Raw genomic sequence first — 16096 nt, 5'->3', positions numbered from 1 at the left:
TTTTCTGTTCTTAAATGAATAAAGGGATCGTGAATCTGTGAGCTTTAAAAATATTAAGCAATGCAAACAGCATTCCCCCCATCTCGATATGCCCTTTAAAAACAAAACCATCACTACCAATACTCCATTACTGTTTGCAAATGAAGAATTCTCATGACTTGAATACTCCCAAATGTCCCCTCTTTAACACGATCTGTTGTTTTTGTTTGTTGTTTTTTAGAAAGGAAAGTTGTTATATCTTCAATTTCTTTTCACTTCATAAACTGCTTCATGGTTATCAACATCAATACTGTTCTTTTAAAAATTCAAAAGTTAGTATTAAAACTAATACTAACAGCACCATTTATTGAAGGTATACTATATTGAGATTAGTGGTTTTATCAAGGAAAAATTTTAAGTATAAAAGTCAGTATTCAGATGCAGGCCTGACTTTCAAGCGTAATCTCAGCCTTTCTGAATGAATAAGTTCCCATGTTGATTTTCATTGGGAGAGAGAAAACAAGCATTATAACATTCTTTTTCACATGACAAATGTTGAAAAACTAGGAGACTCAAGTGGCTCTTGAACCCTACAGCAAGACAGTGGTAGAGTTGGAAAAGATTCCAGATGTCTTTACTAACCATTAAGCAACAGAATCCCAATTAAGTTTCCATTAATCTGAAAAGTCACTGTTGCCAAATGTAGTGAGAATTAAAGAGAACTAAAATAAGATAGGAATCTTTGTTTCCAGTTATCTTTAAGCTTCTGCCAGTAACATGGTTTCAGTCGGAGAAAACACAAAATTGTAATCCTAATCAACATTCCAAATAACACTGAAAAATATTTCAAGTGGATGAAGATTAACAATGTTTTTACTTTTCTGCCCATCCATACACAACAGGAAAAAACTTTCGTGTAAAAGCTTTTACTCGGTTACTAGTTACATTAAATGCAGTAATTGTAGGTTTTCTTCTCCTTTTCAAATGCAATTATATGACTTTTTTGGCACTCAAAAAATACACTGATAGCATTAATGAAGCTCTTAGAAATGTAGTCAGAACATGATATGATTTAAAGGGAAAAAAATTGATCTTGAGAAATCAAATCACACCTGTGTGTCAGCAATAACTTCAGTTTCAGACCTCTGCAATTGTAGTTTTATTTTGACACTCTGATAAGTGAGCCTCGTTGACAAAAAAAAAAAAAAAAGTATTAAACCAATGTGGGAAAGAAATTACCAATAGCAGGAACAACCAGTCTCTGTAAGGAAGTATTTTCCTTGTTATACATATAGCCCTGTTCTGGCCAATATACAAGAGCTTCTAAACTTTATTTTTTAAAAACTTTTATACAGAGCTATGGTTCATAACTTTCTGCACAGGCCACTTCAGCCCCTATGGCCAAGTTACTCCAAGTACCCAAGCCACTTGCCAGCATACATGTGTGCATGTTCATGTACAGTCTTCAGATGACTAAAAAGTGTACCACTTTTAATGAAAGACCTGGACGCTTAGAATAAGTTATTTGAAATAAGATTATAGAAGGAAAAACAAAATAAGCTTTTTATTTATTTATTTATTTTAGAGAGATAAAGGAATGGGGGGAGAGGCAGAGAGAGAGGGGGGAAGAGAGAAAGAGGGAAAGAGAGAGAGAGAGAGAGAGAAATCAACTTGTTATTCCACTTATTTATGCATTCACTGGTTGCTTCTTGTATGTGCCCTGGCTGGAGATGGAATCTACAACCTTGGCCTATTGGAGCTACTAGGCCAGGGCCACCTAAGAAGTCTTGATACTTCAAAAGACTAAGCCAATAATCACTTTAGAAGACCCTCCTGGTGATACCTTTATTTCAGGATCACATTTTGAAAAGAATTATTCTAGAGTGATGGCCTCAGAGGGTCCACGTACAGACTGGTAGAAAAGCTTCCAAAGAGAGCATTTTCCAAAGAATATTATATTTCAGACATAAAGCTAAATTGAAAAACACTAACACTAAAACTTTTTATAATAATAGCGAATCACTATATTATAACATTTTTGTTGGAACTACAAAGGGAAAGACAGTCTTCATGGCCATCTTTCCCCAATGTTTCTCTAAGATCATTGGTCTACAGAGTAGTATTTCAGTCTTTAAATCAGTTTCATTCAGAAGATATGTTCTTGAGGCCTTTGTAACCTGCCTTAGGAAAAGACAGGAGAGGGGAAAAGCCACTAAACATCAGAGGAAACCAGGTGGGCTAGGGCCAGGCAGGGCTGCTGGGGGAGCCATGAAGACTACACAGAAGAGAGGGCAGAAGATATGTTCTTGAAATCATTATGTCAGTACCACAGATAAGATAAATTGACCATCTGTTTCCTGAATGTTATGTAAAACCTTCCTTACACCATATGTCAAAATAAAATATTCCCTTTGGCTAACCTTTATGGGATTTCAATTCCACCTTCCCCAGTTGGCTGACATAAACATCTAAGGCACCCTGATGAGTTGAGGCTTTTAGACATCCAGAGGACGAATCTAGGAGGAAGGAAAAAAGCTATAAGCATAATCATTCTTAATTGAATAACTGAAATTATAAACTTGAAATAAAAAGCTCTGCTTCAGTATTAGGATAATGAACTAAGAATCTTGCACGGTTTTATAAATATTTCTTGTAACTATGCCATCTTCTGCTTTAAAATGAAAGCAAAAACAGAAATCTAGAATTATACGCCCAGACAATAAAAAATCCCTATGTCTACAGTAACCTGCATAACTTATCTCTAAACATCTAAGGCACCCTGTCTAAACATGTTTACTGTAAAACCCAATGTGTAGGAAGGACAGTACACAAGCAATGAATCCTTGACAGCCAAGACCATTAAGCATCATTGATACATTTAGTTTACTATAAACTTTTAATCTTTACTGAAGAATTATATCTCGTGTATAGTCAACATATAAGTAGTGGCAAAATTATCAAAAATTAAAATCTCATATTTTCTCCCCATCAAATTTGCTACTACTAGAAAGTGCTGCTCAGAGTGAGAGATTACTCTATATAAGGTTTTGTTGCATTTCTGAGAGAGACAGAAATGGGGGCGGGGAATCACTTGAAGAGTGAGTGAAGCTCGTTTATATCTAAATACTTTTTTTCAAGTTTCTGGAATTGAACAGATATCTTAAGTCAGGGAAAGAAAATCATAATTAAGGTGGTCCTAATTTGACACACAAATTTCTTTATGTCATCAATGACTTCCATTTTCAATTAGCCAACATATTAAGTTCAAGACAGAGATAAAGAAGTAAGAGCATGATGTTGAAGAGTTGCGGTGCTAAGTAGCTTCTCCTTTCTCCTCTCCATGGCAACGGAACCTTTAATTGAATATTCTGACTGCCCTGAAAAGCCAAAGCATTTTTTTTTTAGAGAAGCCTCTTAAAAAACATATTTTATCTGGAGTTTTTATGGCTTCAAAGTGGAAACAAAGTAAGTAGGGAGTGTGATGAAACTAATGCCAAAGATGATACTATTATACTCCCTCTGTCCCATAATAATAGTAGCAGTTGATAAATGTAATTTGCACCATAATAATAGCAAAAGAAAATATAGAACGCAATATTTATTATCAAAAAACTAGATTACATTAAACAATAAATTAAAAATAGTACTCCTAATTTTTATTGTGAGTGTTCAGATAGTTTCTGGATTTTTCAATAATTTTGTTACTGCATTTTAAATTTGTAGGTAGGATCCTTTGGCTGCGAAGCTTTGCTTTCCCTATATGCGTGAGCTTAAAATTATTGGAGCCATTGTTCTTCATTGCTTCCAGCATAACTTGTTGAAGTGACAGAAACATATTATCCAGTATTTCGGGAGAAATATTATCAAAGGCTAATATGGTGCCTCTTTTGCTAAGAGGAATATGTCTAAGTTTTTCAAGTTTTTCTCCATAATCTTTGCATTTACGTCCACAGTTTTGTTTTTTCAAAGAATCAACATTAGCATAAGATTCTCCTTGACAATTATTTTAGGAAGCATGTTTCCAAATTCTTGATGTGGTCATTCTGTTGCACTTAAATTGTTTTGCAGCTAACATAATTATACCTTTCTGCAACTTTTCCTTTTTCTTTTGATGCATCAAGAACTGGACAATCACAACTCGATCTTTGCTTGAAAACTCTCTTTTTTTCATCTAATTTTACAATGGGTTGATATTCAACTGAAATAAAACAATTGATTTCGATCAGCGGATGAAATTAGAAAAATAGTTATAATCTGTAATAATTAGATTAACCTAAAAATTGAAAGATGTGTCAAAACAAATGACAGATGTCATGAAACAGTGATTTTGATTGAAGGCTTCGCAATTTTGCACTACAACATAACTTACAGCTGTATTCGCCAATAATTCCCGTTTAAATATTCACTTGCTACTATTATTATGGGACAGAGGGAGTACTTCTTATAAAATATGGAGGAAAAAACATTGGTATACTCATAAAGGAAGCAACATTTTTCTTTAAATTTTAGATGATTCAAAGACAACAACTGGGGAATAAACTGTTTAAAATCTGACTCTAAGGTAATTTATAATAATTTACTTCTAATCTATACTAGAAAATGGCCTTCATTAGAACCAATTTATTCAATTTTTTAAATTTAAGTATAGTTGGCATACAATATTATATTAGTTTCAGGTGTACAATATAGTGATTCAACATTTATTTAATTTTTTAAGTGTCTAAAGATATAAAATACTGGGAAATTAAGCCACTAGAGATAAATAGCATAGGATAGCTGGATAAAGATGAGTGTTTTTCTCCTCAGGTACCAACAGAAACTCCTTTCAAAGCCCCTTACTGCATCCTAAAAGAAGCCAAGTAAAAATATATAACGATAAAAAATATGGACTACACAATGTGTGCATTATCCCAAGATGAGCAAAATAAGATATTTGAAACATTAGTTTGATTTCTTGCTTTCTCTAGGGGGAAAATATACACAATTTTTATGTGGTTTAGAAATAATACTTTTCATTTCTCTCTTCCTCCCCATGCAAATGGAAAATAAACACAGGTAAATAATTATATTCTAAGCCACTAAGTCAGTGATGGCGAACCTTTTGAGCTCGGCGTGTCAGCATTTTGAAAAACCCTAACTTAACTCTGGTGCCGTGTCACATATAGAAATTTTTTGATATTTGCAACCATAGTAAAACAAAGACTTATATTTTTGATATGTACTTTATATATTTAAATGCAATTTAACAAAGAAAAATCAACCAAAAAAATGAGTTCGCATGTCACCTCTGACACGCGTGTCATAGGTTCGCCATCACTGCACCAAGTAATTACATTCTCATGTTATCAGTGTTGAGTTCTGATAATGTCTCATCCCTTGGAGGCTATCAAAAATTTTTTTTAATTCAATATATACTTTCCAAAGAGAAAGCAAAGGTCATATTGAAAAAGCTATGTAGCAAAAACATACATTAACTTTTTGTTTTCTATAATACAAGTGATTGAAACTAAAAATTAACAATCAAGAGTCAAATTAAGGCTTCATTCACAGAATTTCTTATTTTTGGAGATTCATGTAATAGAGAAATGCTATAGCTCTTGGAGGAAACCTTAAGGGAAATAAAGCTTTAGGGTCAAAGAAGTGAACAGAAATTGTTAGTCCAGACAATGTTGGAATAAGTAGACTTTATAGTTTTATATCATCACAATTTGGGGCAAAGGTCTTATTGGTCTGACAGAGACCACTGAATTTTCCTGAAAATTACACATACAATAGGAAAAAGCTGATGCCAACTACCAGCTAACACTGTATGCAGCCAAAGAAATAGATATTTGTAATATGTGCCTTGCTAATAGCAGAGAATAACAAATAAGCTTTTTAAAAGGCTAAAATTCCAAACTTTGCTGTTTTCCTTCAGATAAAGGAGAATTCTCTAAAAATTGGTCAAACATCTTCAGAAAGTTCTGAATTTTTATAATTCTACCTCCAGTTCAACATGTAAATACTAAGGAACAGCAATACCAAAGATATTTCTTAATTTTTGCAACTTGATTCTTATACTTCCAAACCTGCACTAATTATAAGAGTAAGGAACAAATTTTATATATAGGACTAAATAGATAAACCTTAATTTGACTCTAAATAACTTTTCATTGCAATCATTTATATTATAGTAAAGGATTTGCAAAGGCAGAATTTAAGGTCCCTTCCAGTAAAGTTTTCTAAATTAATGTCCTTCCCAGGTATTTTATATTTGGGGAGGAACACAGAGGAGGTTGGGTTATGAAAAACACACAAGGCAACCCCTCCCTCCAAATGAAGATGTTCTTTTTTTAAAGCTAAAATTACCAGCAATGCCTTCCAAAAGAGGCCACATAGTACAGAGAAAGTAAAGTGAGGCGAGCAACTCTATTAATACCCCTATCCCAACATTACAAGATCTGCTCTCTCCTTTTTAAAATAGAACATGACCTGGCGTTCCAGAAGAAAGTTATTATTTGTAAAATTATGAGTTCAGCCCTGGCCAGGTAGCTCAGTTGGTTCCTGATACACCAAGGTTTCAGGTTCAAGAAACAACCAATGAATTCGTAAGTAAGTGGAACAACAAATCAATGTTTCTCTCTCTTTCTCTAAAATCAATTTTAAAAAATGATTTCAAGGAAAATCAGGGTGTTGATAATAAAATCTTTTATGGTACTTCAGCTTCTGAGAGAACCCTGTTAAGGAAATTAGGAAGAACAGGGTTTTGGGAGGTAGATTAGAATGCACATACAAAATCCAAATGACTGATGAGATTACTTAGAAGCTGATCAATCATATTATCTAAACTAGAAATAACCATTTCTTAATAAAGAAATCCTGGAGTTGATGGAGAGGGGAAGGTGTGCACTGAGCAGAGAGACAGAGGGGCCAGGGAGCAGAGGCCCAGGCAAGGAGGCTGAGACTCGGAGAGTTCTGAGACCAGGACAGGAGAGCAGATGAGAGATCAAAGGAGCGACGCCAACTAAGAGACAGGAAAAGCGAGAAATGGGGCCATCAGGGAAGAAAGAGGAGCTGGGACGCAAGGAGCAGGACATGCCCGGTGCTGGGTGGGGTCAGGCCCCAGGTGCTCGATCAGATGCCCCAGTGGGGAAGCTGGGGTGCTGGGCAGTGTCCAGAGCTCTGGGTGAGATGACAGGAGTCAGGGCAGGACGCTGCGTCACAGGCACAGGGACTGGAGCTGTGTGGAGGGACGAGGGCGGGGGTGTGTGGAGTTTAGAGATGGGGAGGCCCGGCAGGGACCCTCCCTGGGATCAAGCCTCTGGGATCTGCTTTTTGGGGAGAGGGAGCCGGCTGGGAGCTGGAAGCAGGAGCCAGGGCGATGCGCGGGGGGGAAGAGGAGGTGACTGCTGGGGGCGCTGGAGGGAAAAGGCTGGAGAGAGGGGTCTAGGCTTTCTGCAGCCTCCAACCTCGGGCAGCCCAGCCTGGCCCTGGGCCTGAAGGAGATATTCTTCCTCCAGCCTCCCGTCCTGTTACCTGGCACATGGCCACACATGAGCCAAGCAGATGGAGCCCCTTGAAGGGGTCTTTCTGGGGCCCATCCGACCCTGGTCATCCTTCCCGGTCCTAAGACTGGATTTCTTCCTGATTGTGGTTCCCAGAGGAAAGGCCTGGTTTGTGGCGAGCAGAGGTGCCCACTGCTGTTTCCTGCCCCATGCCCTGCCCCCCGGGCCTGAAACTGTCAAGCTGTCAGCACCCTGAAGAGAGAAGCCACTCAAGGTGTGGCTGACTCAGACTCCAAAGCCAGAGCCGAGGAGGACCTGAGCCAGCGTCCTCGGGCCTCGTCCAACCCTCCTTGGAGCTGGGCTCCAGGTGTTCTGCTCACATAGGCAGACACAGCCTCTGGACTCCGAGCTCAGTGCTCATTCCAGGACGCTTGCCTGCCCCTCTCTTCCCAACCACCTCCTAGGACAGTGATGGCGAACCTATGACACGCGTGTCAGAGATGACACGCGAACTCATTTTTTTGGTTGATTTTTCTTTGTTAAATGGCATTTAAATATATAAAATAAATATCAAAAAAAAAAAAAAAAGAAATCCTGGAGAGGACACAATCTATTTTCCTGAAATCAGACAGAATAATACCTAATTAATCTCGTCTATTAATATTCCAATTGGATAATATTATATAACCTTTTCTCAACACCCATTCCAATATTTTGAAGCTCCCACTATTCTAACATATTTCCCGCTCAGGTTCCCACAAATCACTTTTTGTTCCTTTGTAACTGTTCTGCTTCTACTCATCTTAATTCCTCAAAATACAAGTTACTCAGTAGACTTTATTTTTTAATCCTCACCAGAGAATATGTTTTCATTTATTTTTAGAGAGAGAGGAAAGGAGGGATGGAGGGACGGATGGGGGTTAGGGGATAAGAGATAGAGTGAGGAATATGGATTGGTTGCCTTCCATATACATGCCTACCGGGGACTGAACCTGTAACCTAGGTATGTTCCCTGACCAGGAATCAAACCTGCAACCCCTTTGGTGTATGGGATGACACTCCAACCAACTCAGCTACCCAGCCAGAGCCTCAGTAGGCTTTAATTAGGTTGTCATGAGTTATAAAAGCTGCCTTCAACTTTCTGAAGTAAATCTTTCAAGAAAAATACAAATCAACCAAATCAAGGAATTTCAAATAAACATTATCCACTTGTCACCTTTGGTATTAAGACATAAAACCCAAAATTTCTCCAGAATCATACCAACAATGGGTTTTAGGCTCTAAAGTAGGGTGACCAAACTAAAGCCACCTCTTGTTTTGATTAACAGAGTTTTATTGAAACACAAACATATCCATTTACTTGTGTACTATCAATGGCTGCTTTTGTTAAAATGACAAGAGTTTTATAGTGCAGATAGGCTATGTGGCCAGAAAGCCAAAAATATTTACTATGTGGTCCTTACACACAAAGTCTGCCAATATCTCGAGCAAACCATTTTGTTTAGAGGAAATGAATTTTTCTGCAAAAAAAAAACACAAAACAACCCTACAAAATATAAAATTTGATTCTATTTAAGACAAAGAGATTTACCAATTTACAACCAGCTCTTTTCCTAAGGGCTAAGTAATATACACTTAGTTATAAAATTATTGCTTATAGAAATGAAAAAACTTATTGTCTCAAGGCAGTTCTAACTTCTCATTGTCCCTGATTGCTTACCATTAAAAAAATACAGGTAAGGCACAGACTGAGAGAAAATACAGGGAAACAATGTCTGACAAAGGATTTGTTCCCATGATATATAAAGAACTCTTACAGCTCCAAAATAAAGAAAAATAAATGGCAAAAGATCTAAACAAAATTTCACAAAGGAAGGTATACTAATGAATAATAAGCACATGAAAAAGAACTGACCACCATCAGTTCGTATCTTTTGCTCCACAAAGATCCCAGTTTCCTATCCCAAACCCCCTACCCTCTAGGGCAGTGGTTCTCAACCTTCTGGCCCTTTAAATACAGTTCCTCATGTTGTGACCCAACCATAAAATTATTTTCGTTGCTACTTCATAACTGTAATGTTGCTACTGTTATGAATCGTAATGTAAATATCTGATATGCAGGATGGTCTTAGGCGACCCTTGTGAAAGGGTCGTTCGACTGTCAAAGGGGTCGCGACCCACAGGTTGAGAACCGCTGCTCTAGGGACTAAAAACAACCACCACTCAGAGAGCTCAGAGTGTGCCTTCACCGTAAGGCAAACAGATGCTACTTGGGATAGAGAAAGTTTTATATAAACTATCTTGTCATCTGAACTTTTTCCTTCAGCAGGCACAGCATCACATGCAGTGATTTAGTGATTTGGTCTAACGTACTATTAACTACTATTAGTTCTGGCCTAGGGTTAGGACAATAACAATAATAAAAATGACTATTATTTATTAAACTAGAGGCCCGAGGCACGAAATTCATGCAAGGGGCTCGGTCCTCGCAGCCCCAGCTTCATCCAGAAGGTTGTTCAGCTGTCTGGTCTAATTAGCATATTATGCTCTTATTATTATAGATTTGTACCATGTCAGACACTGTGGTAAACTACTATACACACACACACACACACACACACACACACACACACACACATCGTGTTTAATCCTTATAACAACCCTATATAATAGATCCTTACAATTATTTCTACTTATTCAGATGTGGAAACTAAGGCACAGAGAATTTAGGTAATTTGCCCATGTATAGAAAGCGGTGAAATCAGAATTCTAACCCTTTTGGTGCCAAACCAATAATTATACAATATTTATAGGATAATAAATTTTGTAATTATAAATTTAAATTACAATAAATTTCCGGAAATAATTTCACGTATTCATACATTGGGTCTGACTATATTTAACTTGCACACCAGGATCCTATCAAGTCATCAGCTAAACTGTAGACTTTATTTACCCTAACAAAATACCACAAATATAGTCATTTTAAAAAGCATGCAAAATTTACCAATTAGTATCTTAGCACATACCTACTGTGATGTTACCCATCTTGCTTTGTAATGTTATATTACCTGTAAAAGAGAGAAAAAGAAAGACAATTTCATATATTAGAAATAATCTAGAAAGGAACTGTGTATACTAAAACATGGTTGGATATCCACAATGTTAATTAATAACAGTTTTGGTTGTTGGCAATTTTTCTCAGTATCACACAACAATCAGAGATTTAGTAGCAACTCTGAAATAAAAAGTTTTAGGCATTTATACACACTCTTCCTCCACTCCATTTTAAGCTTTTTAGCATAACTACAAAATATACCACCATACATTCTGGTAAACATGAAAGAAACATCATATTCCTAAAATCCACAAATGAAAAAATTACTTAATTAAATGAAAGAAGGTGAGGGAATTAGCCAAAGAATATATATGCATAACCTACAGACACAGAACACAGTTTGGTGTTGGACAGAGGGAAGGGGAGGAGGGCAGAGAGAGAAAAATGGGGATACAATAATCATGTAAACAATAAAAAAAGAAAATATTACTTAAATACACTGACTATGCATTTTCAACCTAAACATCACTGTATTTATCAGATTACACAAAGTCAAGTTTTGAACCAAATAATGCTAAAATAATCTAAGAGAAAAAAATAACAATTATTTTTCAGGCCAATATGCCATTCTTATGGAGTGGGGCCTTGACTTACGAGTTTAATTCGTTCCATGACGGAGCTCGTAACTCAAATTACTCGTATGTCAAATCAAGAAGTGAACGAGTGAGACACGTGATGCTGGGCTGATGTTGTGGCGTTCACTGTGACATTCGCTGCGCCAACTAGCAGTGGGGTATCTGAAGCTGGCTCGTAACCTGAATTTTAGCTCGCAACTCAAAGCAAAATATCGGCCGAGAGACAGCTCGTATCTCGAAAAACTCGTTAGTCGGGACACTCGTAAGTCAAGGCCCCACTGTATGTTAAAGTGGTTTCTGTGCCAAGAGTTAAGGAAGTTTGGTGCAGGAATAATGAATCCATTGAACTATGACTAACAAAGAAAAAAGCTTCAAAGGTTTCCATCTTTAAATGAAAACATATTTTCCAGGTCAGGTATAGGATATTGCAACTATTCTTCCCAGTCCCCCTCCTACAATACCAAAAATAGTAGGATATTTCTTCATGTGTATATTTGTATTATAATTACTCTGGAGCCATACTACCCATATTTACTATACTAAGGTATAAGCAATACTACCTCTTCTACCATAATTCAAAAACTGCACTTAAAAGTAAGAGAATATTATTACCTTAAAATTAATCTAGGGTAAGTAAACTCATTTATTTCATTTCAAGGGCACATAATTTATTTTGCCAATAGTCAGATATGCTTTGATAACAAAAATCTCTTAAAAGTCATATTCCATCATACTTCATGGGAGTATATGAACAACAGCTACATTTGTGTGGGAACAAAACGTGGTTTGTATGAAGTTAAGCTCATAAAATTATTTTCAAGTCTCAGTAGGTTATAAGGTTGTAAAGAAACTGTTAAATGTGTTATGTAAATATTATTTCACTGGTGTGTTTCTAGACACTTTTCTAATTTCAAATCCAGGAAATGTAGATTCGCCATCACATGCAAATAGTGGCCAAAGATCATACAGCTGCTTAGATGGCTTACAATAATCCCTGCCTCTCAAGTCCTTGTATAATTTCCTCCCCTCATGTGTAAGCTGGACCAAATGATTTGTTATTGACAAAGAAAATAGGGCAAAAATGATGGGATGTTAATTCCAAGATTAGGTTACAGAAAGATTCTCGTTTCTGTCTTGCTAGCTATCTTTTGCTGTGATGGAAGCCAGCTAGACATGTTGTCAACTGCCCTATGAAAGAGGCTCACAAGCAAAGAATTCAAAGATGCCTCCATCTAACACAAGCATGTCAAATTCACAGCTGAGGGGCCGCATGCCTTGTTTAAATAAATGAGGCATGCGGCCCGCAGGCCGTGAGTTTGACATGCTTGATCTAACAGGATCTGAACTGAATCCTGCCAACAACCACACCTAGTGAGCTGGGAAGTAGATTCTCCCCTAGTGAACCTTCAAATGAGCCCACAATTAGAACCCCCTGAGGGATCTTGAGGCAGAGGGCTCAGTTAAGCTGCGCCCAGATTCCTGACGCATCCAGACTGTAAAGACAATAAATGTTGCTTTCAGCTGCTAAGTTTTGGGGTAATTTGGAACAATGGAAGAGGTAGCTAGAACAAATTTTGAAAGCTGAAAGTGGGATGCTGCCCTAATAAATACCTAACAATGTGGGAGTAGCTTTAGAACTTGGCATTGGGTAGAGGTTGGAAGGTTTTGAGGAGCATGTTAGAGAAGGCCTAAATTGCCTTGAACAGACTGTTAGTATGCTTCCCATGAGGGCTGAAAGGGAAGTGAGGAAAAATGTTTTTGAAAACTGGAGGAAAGAGGACCTTTGTTAAGTAGTAGTAGAAACTTAGCAACACTATCACCTTCAGTAATATGGAAAACAGGAAATATACTTAATAATATGAATGACCTAGCTGAGATTCTAAGCAAAGGCAGTGTCATAAGTGATGCCAATTTTTTTTTTCTTCTGGCTCACAGTAAAATGCAAGAGAAGAGAGATAAACTAAAGAACTGTTAAAACAAAAAAAAGAACCAGGACATGACTGTTTTTGAAAATTCTCAGTCTCTTAAGATGGCAAAAGATGCTAAAGTTAAGAATGGCTTCCAGGACACTGACACACATGGCCTAAAAATATAGCCAAGGGGGTAATTGTAAAACCTTCTGTTAAGACCCCAGAAAGATGGAGGGTGGTACCTCACAGTATTAATGTTACACAAAAAGTCCTTTAAAAAGATTTAAAAGATCACAGATGCTCTCAAACAAACAACAGGCCCTCTAGAAAGCTGGAGGGCATTGTACCTCAATACCTCTGCAGAAGCCCATATTTTCAAAGATTCTTGGATATGGCTTTTATCTAGTGCAGTGATTCCCAAAGTGGGCGCTACCGCCCCCTGGTGGGCGCTGCAGCGATCCAGGGGGGCGGTGATGGCCATAGGTGCATTTGTTTTAACTTTTTTTGTATTACCTTTCTATTCTGAGTTCAATAAATAGTTTCATATTTTCAAACTTCAATGTTTCTAATTTACACCTTTCTTTACTATATTTTACAAAAAAGGTAGAAACATTAATACATATATCTTTCTGTTTAATTACTATTAAAATTTTTAAAAAATTAATTTTCAGGGGGCGCTAGGCCAAATAAGTCTGGGAACCACTGATCTAGTGGAATAAACCCCAATGTGATTCACAGGAAGCTGACAAAATTTTTGACAGAAATATGTCAGCAAACACACTGCAAAGTGGACTAACAGGAGCAGTGACAGTAAAAAATGAAGAGCCCATTGGACCCACAAAATTCTACTGGCAGGAAGCAGTCTAAGAAAACTACTCAGCTGCAAACACATGCCACATAACATAAAAAAGGACTCAGAGGCAGGAACCCAGAGCTCAGAGAGCAAAGCCTGGAACCCTAAAGAATTATTCCTAGAACTTGAGGTTTAATCAAAACCTCCAAGGTTTGCCCATTCACATCTCAAAATCACTACAGACCAATGCCTCCTTTGTGCTTCTCATTTCCCCTTTGAACAGGAAAGTCTAGAGCAGCGGTTCTCAACCTGTGGGTCGCGACCCCTTTGGCGGTCGAACGACCCTTTCACAGGGGTCGCCTAAGACCATCCTGCATATCAGATATTTACATTATGATTCATAATAGTAGCAACATTACAGTTATGAAGTAGCAATGAAAATAATTTTATGGTTTTGAATATGCTGAAGGGGAAGGATTCTCTGGGGAAAAGAATTACATAAGCAAAGATAAAAAGGCAAAACTATACATGTTATGTTTAAATCATGCGGATCAGTTAGGCTGGAGCAATTAGGCAAGTCTATGAGGACAGGGATCACATCTTACTTAGCATTATATTTCGAGAGCTTAGCACAGTGCCCAGTATGTACACAGTAAACATGATTATTTTTTTTGAACAAATGTTCAAATTTAGTTTGGGAAAAGTAAAGATCAATCTGCAGCAGAATCATGGAATGCTAGTCTACTGACTTGATCCTACACTGAAGGAGTTGGCAAAGAATTTCGAAATGGCAACCAATAGATGAAAACTATACTTTGGACAATTAACCTACTGTGAGACACTGGATGTTTCCACTCAGAATTCTCTTTACTGCTTCCAACTCCTGAACACTTCAATAATAAGATGAAACAGACACCTAATATTTGTGATTTTAAGTAAGTATTAGGAAAGAACAATGACATAGTTTTATAGTTAGTCATTTAGTTAGTAAGTCCAGTCACATACTCAACAAGGCAAAGAAGCTTTACTATCTTCAAAGAATGCAGTAAAAACTCACTATTTTTAATGAAAATACGGTCTTTCTTAAAGAGTGTATCATTAGTACTCATGATGAAAGTAAAGCAATCTCAAGAAAATAATGGTTCTCAGAACCATAACACAGTATATGACAGGAGTCATATACTAGGCCTGGTTTCTGAGACTTCTCACATGACCCTCTATGATCTCTCTTCCTTTCAAGGAAGACTGGAAGTCGCACACTGAAGATGGCAGCATCACCTTTATAGAAGGAGCAAGTCCCTCCAAGCAGCTGAGCTGAGTCCAAACAGGGCATGGAATAGCAACATTTAGTATCACATGTCTAAATCTTGAAAAAAATTTATTCGGTCTATACCACAAAGGAAGTGTAATTCCTTTCTAGTATTTCCTATAAAAGTGTTTTAAGTCCAGATTCAATATTAATATAACATTATCATAGGTCAAAATGATAAACCAAAATTTTACAATGGACTTAATACTAAAATTTAAATGAAGTATTTTCATAAACTTCATGAAAAGTTGTTTAATCCAATTAAAAGCTTCTTTCTTTTAAAATTTTATATTATTTCTGACTTTCTAAATTTACAAGGCAGATTTATTAATTCACCAGTGACTACATGTCCTCTTAAGGCAAACTGGGACATTTCTTTATGAAATTTTCAGTACTATCGAAGTTATCAACTGGCCCTAGCTGGTTTGGCTCAGTGGATAGAGCACTGACCTGTGGACTGGAGGGTCCCAGGTTCGATTCCAGTCAAGGGCACATGCTTGGGTTGTGGGCTCGATCCCCAGTAAGGGGCGTGCAAGAGGCAGCCGATCAATGATTGTCTCTTATCATTGATGTTTCTATCTCTATCTCCCTCTCCCTTTCTCTCTGAAATCAATAAAAATATATTTTTTAAAAAAGATTAAAAATAAATAAAAATAAAAGTTATCAACTGGGTGTGTACAGTTAATGTAACTTTTCTGTGAAAATTTCTAAAAGGCACAGTAGTTATTTAAGAAAGAGTTTAAGCATGTACAAACTGCTAAATCTTTGGTGAAACAGGAATTTTGAAGTACTGAAAAAACTAATACTCAACAATTTATTTATTAAGGTATGTTCCCCCCAAAACTAAAATGAGATCCTAAGTTATAGATGGAATCTAAGTATTTAATATGAAATTTTATTCAATAATCACTTATACTAAACAGTAATT

At 36.9% G+C, this 16096-nt stretch overlaps 1 protein-coding gene across 4 annotated transcripts in view; it reads right to left on the bottom strand.

Moving 5' to 3' along the window:
- The window catches only part of FAM185A (family with sequence similarity 185 member A), a 109461-nt gene that overhangs the window by 72514 nt on the left and 20851 nt on the right, over positions 1 to 16096 (bottom strand). For 3 of the 4 annotated variants that reach the window (XM_070424585.1, XM_070424587.1, XM_070424586.1), the window contains exons 5-6: positions 10493 to 10534; positions 2400 to 2495 (exon numbers count right to left, since the gene is read on the bottom strand). In XM_070424585.1, the coding sequence (XP_070280686.1) occupies positions 2400 to 2495; positions 10493 to 10534 (138 nt within the window). Of the gene's footprint in view, positions 1 to 2399; positions 2496 to 4062; positions 4178 to 10492; positions 10535 to 16096 lie in introns of those variants that run through there. The other variant, XM_070424588.1, reaches the window with a different exon arrangement.

This window comes from Myotis yumanensis, unplaced genomic scaffold (genome assembly GCF_028538775.1).
Source record: "Myotis yumanensis isolate MYYU_CA2020_CCGP unplaced genomic scaffold, mMyoYum1.0.hap1 SCAF_9, whole genome shotgun sequence".
NCBI classification, from domain to species: domain Eukaryota; kingdom Metazoa; phylum Chordata; class Mammalia; order Chiroptera; family Vespertilionidae; genus Myotis; species Myotis yumanensis.
This window is presented reverse-complemented; position numbering and strand designations above follow the sequence as displayed.